This window comes from Ovis aries, chromosome 15 (genome assembly GCF_016772045.2).
Source record: "Ovis aries strain OAR_USU_Benz2616 breed Rambouillet chromosome 15, ARS-UI_Ramb_v3.0, whole genome shotgun sequence".
In the NCBI taxonomy this organism is placed as follows: domain Eukaryota; kingdom Metazoa; phylum Chordata; class Mammalia; order Artiodactyla; family Bovidae; genus Ovis; species Ovis aries.
In genome coordinates this window covers 49243361-49251389 of record NC_056068.1, presented here as the reverse complement: position 1 = coordinate 49251389, position 8029 = coordinate 49243361, and the positions used below count along the sequence as shown (strand labels likewise).

The 8029-nt window shown below is 40.0% G+C and overlaps 1 protein-coding gene across 1 annotated transcript; it reads right to left on the bottom strand.

The window, feature by feature from the left end:
• Positions 1-3638: 3638 nt before the first annotated feature.
• LOC101112158 (olfactory receptor 51I2-like) lies at positions 3639-4679 on the bottom strand. Its single transcript, XM_012096596.4, has one exon. It carries the CDS (start codon positions 4665-4667, stop codon positions 3639-3641), a length of 1029 nt encoding a protein of 342 aa, XP_011951986.4. The 5' UTR covers positions 4668-4679.
• Between the last annotated feature and the right edge of the window lie 3350 nt (positions 4680-8029).

The window sequence follows — 8029 nt, the reverse complement described above, 5'->3', positions numbered from 1 at the left end:
ACGCTAGTAAAGTAATGCTCAAAATTCTCCAAGCTAGCCTTCAACTGTGAACTTCCAGATGTGAACCATGAACTTCCAGATGTTCAAGCTGGTTTTAGAAAAGGTAGAGGAACCAGAGATCAAATTGCCAACATCCATTGGATCATAAAAAGCAAGAGAGTTCCAGAGAAACATCTATTTCTGCTTTATTGACTATGCCAAAGCCTTTGACTGTGTGGATCACAACAAACTGTGGACAATTCTGAAAGAGATGGGAATCCCAGACCACCTTTTGAGAAATTTGTATGCAACAGGAAGCAACAGTTAGAACTGGACATGGAACAACAGACTGGTTCCAAATTGGGAAAGGAGTATGTCAAGGCTGAATATTGTCACTTTGCTTAACTTATATGCAGAGTACATCATGAGAAACGCTGGGGTGGAAGAAGCACAAGCTGGAATCAAGCTTGCCAGGAGAAACATCAACAACCTCAGATATGCAGATGACACCACCTTTATGGCAGAAAGTGAAGAAGAACTAAAGAGCCTCTTGATGAAAGTGAAAGGAGAGTGAAACAGTTGGCTTAAAACTTAACATTCAGAAAACTAAGATCATGATACTGGTCCCATCACTTCATGGCAAATAGATGGGGAAACAATGGAAACAGTGACAGACTTTTTTTTTTGGGCTCCAAAATCACAGCAGATGGTGACTGCCTCCATGAAATTAAAAGACGCTTGCTCCTTGGAAGAAAAGTTATGACCAACCTAGACAGCATATTAAAAAACAGAGACATTACTTTGCCAACAAATGTCTGTTTAGTCAAAGCTGTGGTTTTTCCAGTAGTCATGTGTGGATGTGAGAGTTGAACTACAAAAAAAGCTGAGCCCTGAAGAACTGATGCTGTTGAACTGTGGTGTTGGAGAAGACTCTTGAGAGTCCCTTGGTCAGCAAGGAGATCCAGTCAGTCCATCCTAAAGGAAATCAGTCCTGAGTATTCATTGGAAGGAGTGATGCTGAAGTTGAAGCTCCAATACTTTGGCCACCTGATGCGAAGAACTGACTCATTTGAAAAGACCCTGATGCTGGGAAAGATTGAAGGCAGGAGGAGAAGGGCACGACAGAGGATGAGGTGGTTGGATGGCATCACCGACTCTAAGGACATGAGTTTGCGTAAACTCCAGGAGTTGGTGATGGACAGGGAGGCCTGTCATGCTGCTGCAGTCCATGGGGTTGCAAAGAGTCAGACATGACTGAGCGACGGAACTGAACTGTGCTAAATACTAGTACTTATATACAATACATATTTGAATTCCATGATTGTCCTAATAATGGCTAATTAATGCTAGCATTTGGTTTTTATGCCCCTTTGATCTCTTTTAATTTAGATTAAGTACCTGACATAACTTTTATAACCCTGTATTTTGAAAACTATCCCAGGCTACTAGTTTGTGTGTGTGTGTGTGTGTGTGTGTGTGTGTGTGTGTGTGTGTGTTAGTGTAGTTATGTGTGTGTGTGGTGCTTTCCATATTTATTGTTTCCCTGGTTATTCCTCAGAGTTAGATTCAGGTTAAGCATTTTTGGTAGGACTTTTACATATGAGATTTTGTGTCCTTATTCATATCAAAAGGCACATAAGGTCAGATTATATCTTATTGGTTAACCTAAATTTGATCATTTGCTTAAGATATTATTGCCAGTCTCTTTATTGTTGAAACAGATTTATCCTTTTTTATTTAGTAAGTAAGTTGTGCAATGTACTTTGAAACTGTGTGAATATTGTATCTGAACATCCTTTAAGCATTTGTTGATTAGTTAAACTACATTAAAAACTGCAAAGAGGTTATCTTATAAATCAATACTTCTGCATTTGTTTCATGACCTTCTTCTATAAAAAGAGTTTCTTCTTTTCTCCCTCTTCATTTTGAATATCATTGGGGACTCATACTTTTCTTAAAGAGTTTTATTTTCTATAATCAATTGCTGTTAAAATTATTTTTAATGTTCTAATTGACTTACATTTGGTCACTGGAGAAGGCAATGGCACCCCACTCCAGTACTCTTGCATGGAAATTCCCATGGACGGAGGAGCCTGGTAGGCTGCAGTCCATGGGGTCGCTGAGAGTTAGACATGACTCAGTGACTTCACTTTCACTTTTCACTTTCATGCATGGGAGAAGGAAATGGCAACCCACTCCAGTGTTCTTGCCTGGAGAATCCCAGGGACGGCAGAGCCTGGTGGGCTGCCATTTCTGGGGTTGCACAGAGTCGGACACGACTGAAGCAACTTAGCAGCAGCAGCAGCAGCAGCAGCAGCAGCCTTTTTGAATGAATTTCTATGTGTGTGTGTGTTTTAATGCTCCTATTGACTTTGTATTTTTTTTATTGCTTCAGACATAAACTATTTCATCTCACTTTGTGTACTCCCTGCTCATACCTGGATACGTGGAATTAGCCACTACTCCAAGAATCCTAGGTTTTATGTAGTGGTGAATGGTATTTAGAAACAAATAGATACTAGTCTTGCTCATTGATGCCGGTATCATTGCTTCCAGGTACTTTCAGAAGACAGAGAAGAGAAATGTGGAGATGAAATTAAATTAAAAAAATTACATCTATTAAAAACAAATTATTGACTTAGCTTTAGTTTACATTCTTTTTTCTAGACTGTTAAAACAACTTCTTAAATGTTTTCCTTGCATTCTTTTTCTCCTCTATTTTCACCTTACTAATTCGTGATACACAGTAAAGCCTCTACAACTTTTTACATTGCAGTAGCCTTTCCAAGGCTGACTTTTAAACAAAGAATGAAGACCAAATGGTCCAATCAGATCTGAAAAGTTAAAGAGGTATCACCACTGCCTGTCATTTCCAGCTCATCTCCAGTTCCTCTCCCTCCAACACCTAACACATTATGCTGAGCCATACCTAACCACTCACTTTTTCACATCAACCAGATAACTCCATGCCTCAGTTTTATCATTTTTTATATTCTTTTCCATTTATTAGGTATGACCTCCCATTGCCTACATTTTCTGCCTATAAGCTCCTACTCATCTTTCAGCCTCCTTCTTCCCTGACTCCTATCTCATTTCCTTCTGTCAAGGCAGCAAATCCACTTCTAGGCCTCTATACCAGTTTGTGTGAACCTCTCACAGCCTTATTACATATTATTATAATTGTGTGTTTAGAAGCTGCCACCTTTCAAAGTAGGGAAGAGACTACATATGGTTCATTTAAATATTTCATATAAAAACCATAGATTCTAGCATAAATAAACACTAAATTAAAAAAAATGAATTTAATGAGTGGAGTAAACAATTAGAACTGAGGAAGTCCCTGGTGGTCCAGTGGTTAGGACTTGGCACTCTCACTGCTGGAGCTCCAGGTTTCATTCGTGGTTGGGGAATTAAATTCCTGAAAGCGATGCAGCACAGAGAAAAATAACAAATAAATAAGTAAACAAATTAAATGTGAAGCCACAAAGACTTAAGAAGGAATCAGGACTGCATTTCACCCATATGTATGAGGGTGATTTGCTTGTTATTCTCTTGATAATGTTTCTGGGTCAGAGCTCAGAAAAATGGGCTTTCTGGACATAGATTATGACTGTTTGACCGTGTTTTCCCTCAGATTCTGAGGTTATTTCTTGATTTCATCAACCTTTCCTCTTCTCCCTCAGCACCCTAAGCATGGCCTCCCTGATGGGCTTGGACTTGACACTGTAGATGATGGGGTTGAGCACAGGGGGCACCACCAGGTACACGTAGGCAACAAGGGCGTGTACTATGGGCGGAAGGTGTCTCCCAAAACGGTGGATCATGGACACACCTATGACTGGGATGAAGAAAACCAGAACGGCTAAAATATGAGAAACACAAGTGTTGAGGGCCCGGATACGCTCCCTGGGAGAGGCCAGACTCATCACTGTATGAAGAATAAGGGTATAGGACAGCACAATAAGCAAGGAGTCAAAACCCACTGTGGACAGAACCACATACAGCCCATAAATGATATTGACAGTAATGTCAGCGCAGGCTCGTTTCATGACATCTGCATGGAAACAGAATGAGTGGGACAGGAGGATCTTGCCAGGGCAAAAGTTCAGTCTCTTTAGTAAGAAGGGCCCTGGGAAGAGGGACACAGTGGCTCGGGCCACAACGGCCAGCCCAATCCTGATGATGACAGTGTTCGTGAGGACAGAGGCATAGCGCAGGGGGTTGGAGATGGCCACAAAGCGGTCAAACGACATGGCCAGGAGCACCGAGGACTCCACCACGGAGAAGAAGTGGAGGAAGAACATCTGGACCAGACAGGCGTTGAAGCTGATGAGCCGATGGTCAAACCAGAGCACAGCCAGCGTGGTGGGCATTGTGGCCAAGGTGAGGCCCACGTCGGTGAGGGCCAGCATGGACAGGAAGTAGTACATGGGCTGGTGCAGGCTGGGGGTCCTCCTCACAGCCAAGAGGATCAGGCAGTTTCCAGTGAGGGCCGCAGTGTACATGGAGGAGAAGGGGATGGAGATCCAGCCATGAATGACCTCCAGGCCTGGGATGCCAATCATCAGGAAAGCAGGAGGCTGGAAGAAGGAGATATTGGCAAAGGACCAGGAAGCAAGCATCTTGGGAAGGCAGTTGAGGTCTCCAGAAATTTGTGACCTTTTCAATCTGGGCAGACACAAAAACATTGACCATACACCTATTAGGAAGACATTTATTTATACTGTGTAGACTCTTTCATTAATTATTTTCTATTTCTCAGCTTTTACTTTGTATTATTAACTGTTCCAAGAATGTATATATAACAACCTATATGTCATGAAAACAAATATACCACTTAGGAGATAGCATAACTTCTCTATGATTATCAGAAAATAAATGAAATAGATTTAAGATTTAGTTCTTAATAAATGTAAATTTTATACTATTTCCACCCTTACTTCCAGTGTTTTCTTTAAATAAAGTGATGTGTGTTAGCCCTCTTGAATATATAAAAGACATTTTAAATGCTCATGGTCATTCCTTTTTGCAAAATTTTAAAAGATTAACATAGTTATCACATGTGCTTTCATAATTACTTTCCTGATAGATAAGGAAGGGAAATATTTTATCTAAAGTGAAAAGAGAAATTCTGAAGTCCAAAAAGGAAGAGAAAGTTGCAGCTTCTTCCTGAATTATTAAAACTATTAGAACGTGGGATCTTCTTGTGTTTGGAGGGTCTGAGTACAAATCCTAGGACGTTGTCTTCTAATCAAGACCCATAATGATTAATACCTAGGCTGTTAAGTACTAGAAAAGTTTTGTTGAACGAAGAGACACTTGATTCTCACCAGGTCGCTGAGAACACTTAGATATTTGGGGTCTGTCTCTGCCTTGCCCAGAGAATATCTGCCTGGGTCTTTAAATGCCCCTGCAATCCAGGCTACACATTGCTTTGTAGGATTCATTTTCTCATTCAATTCACTGAGCATTCCCCATAATGTTTAGAATACCAGCTAAATCTTTTGTTCAGCCTCTTAGCACACTCATCAAGAGGACTTGATTTGTCCTTGAATGACCTCCCTGAAATCTCTCAGTGCTGATCTCAGCTCTAGCTGGGAGAGCCACAGCTGCAGGAGGATGAGATGTAAGGTTCTCTTCTCCAAGTTAGAATTTCCACAGAAGCCAATCAAAGATATGAATGAAAGACATAAATTTAGGCTCAATGAGGATTTAGTGGGATCTGTCCTAGAAATATCAGTTTAGTTTCTGATTTTGGGGAAATAAATTTTCTTTTTGTTTGAAACTAACACATTTTATATTTAAAAAATTTTAATTTAAAAATTTTATAGCATTTTTCCTTTTTTATTTTAAACTTTTATTTATTTTTAATTGAAGGATAATTTCTTTACAGACTTTTGTTGTTTCCTGTCAAACCTCAACATGAATCAGCCATAGGTATACATATATCCCCTCCCTTTTAACCTCTTTCCCATCTCCCTCCCTACCCCTCCCCTCTAGGTTGATTTTGGGGAAATACATTTTCTTATCAGTTATTGGATACCTCTTGTCTTCCAGATATTAGACATTCTATTCTCTCATATATTAGTAAATAATACCACTTAGTCTCAAAAAATGACAAGTATTACTTTAAAAAAGTATATTTTAAACAAATAATCAAAATGACAATAATAGTAAAAGATAAAACTGGAGGGAGAGGCTTAAAGAGTTTTTCTAGGCTATGCCAGAAAGGAATCCAAATTAAAATTCAGGTCTATTTGGCTTACACACTTTAAACAATCTTAGATCTCCTATATCGGCTGTACTAGATACTGGAGATTTGTTAAGTGTGGGGCTGGCAGGATCAGATTATCAAGAAGAGCTTGTTTTCTGCTGATGTTCCATGGTGATAAGATTGAGGTTCTGGAAATGAAACCCTTTCCTCTTTCTCCAAAAATCTTCTGCCATTTCTCTGTGACTGTTTCAGTTCAGTTCTGTTGCTAAGATATGGCTGACTCTTTGTGATCCCATAGACTGCAGCACACCAGGCTTCCTTGTCCATCAAAAATTCCCGGAGCTTGATCAAACTCATGTCCACCAAGTCAGTGATGCCATCCAACCATCTCATCCTCTGTTGTCCCCTTCTCCTCTAAATTTCAATCTTTCCCAGCATCAGGGTCTTTTCCAAAGAGTCAGTTCTTTGCACAGTCAGTTCTTCAGCTTCAGCATCAGCTCTTCCAATGAATAGTCAGGACTGATTTCCTTTAGGATGGACTGACTGGATCTCCTTGAGGTCCAAGGGACTCTCATGAGTCTTCTCCAACACCATAGTTCAAAAGCATCAACTCTTCAGTGCTCAGCTTTCTTTATAGTCCAACTCTCATATCCATACATGACTCCTGGAGAAACCATACCTTTGACTTGATGGACCTTTGTCAGCAAAACAATGTCTCTGCTTTTGGATATGCAGTCTAGGTTTATCAAATCTTTTCTTCTATGGAGCACGTGTCTTTTAATTTCATGGCGGCAGTCACCATCTGCAGTGATTTTGGAGCACTCCAAAATAAAGTCTGTCACTATTTCCATTGTTTCCCCATCTATTTGTCATGAAGTGATGGGACTGGATGCCATGATCTTAGTTTTTTGAATGTTGAGTTTCAAGCCAGCTTTTTCACTCTCCTCTTTCACCTTCATCAAGAGGTTTTTAGTTCCTCTTTGCTGTCTGTCATAAGTGTGGTGTCATCTACATACCTGAGGTTATTGATATTTCTCCCGGCAATCTTGATTCCAGCTTGTGCTTCATCCAGCCCAGCATTTTGTATGATGTACTCTGCATATAAGTTAAATAATCAGGGTGACAATATACTGCCTTGATATACTCCTTTCCTATTTGGAACCAGTTTGTTGTTTCATGTTCAGTTCTAATTGTTGCTTCCTGATCTGCATACAGATTTCTCAGGAAGCAGGTAAGGTGGTCTGGTATTCCCATATCTTTCAGAATTTTCCACAGTTTGTTGTGATCCACACAGTTAAAGGATTTGGGGTAATCAATAAAATAGAAATACATGCTATTCTGGAAATCTCTTGCTTTTTCTATGATCTAATGGATGTTGGCAATTTGATCCCTAGTTCCTCTGCCTTTTCTAAATCCAGCTTGAACATCTGAAAGTTCTTGGTTCACATACTGTTGAAGCCTAGCTTGGAGAATTTTGAGCATTATTTTGCTAGCATGTGAGATGAGTGCAATTATGTAGTACTTTGAACATTCTCTGGCATTGCCTTTCTTTGGAATTTGAATGAAAATTGACCTTTTCTAGTCCTGTGGCCACTGCTGAGTTTTCCAAATTTGCTGGCATATTGAGTGCAGCACTTTCACATCATCGTCTTTTAGGATTTGAAACAGCTCCACTGGAATTCCATCACCTCCACTAGCTTTGTTCATAGTGATGCTTCCTAAGGCCCATTTGCCTTCACATTCCAGGATATCTGGCTCTAGGTGAGTGATCACACCATCATGGTTGTTTGGGTCATTAAGATCTTTTTTTGTGTAGTTCTTCTGTGTATTCTTGAC

Excerpts from the sequence above, each read along its gene's own strand:
- LOC101112158 (XM_012096596.4), bottom strand. The coding sequence starts at position 4,667 with ATGTTTTTGTGTCTGCCCAGATTGAAAAGGTCACAAATTTCTGGAGAC.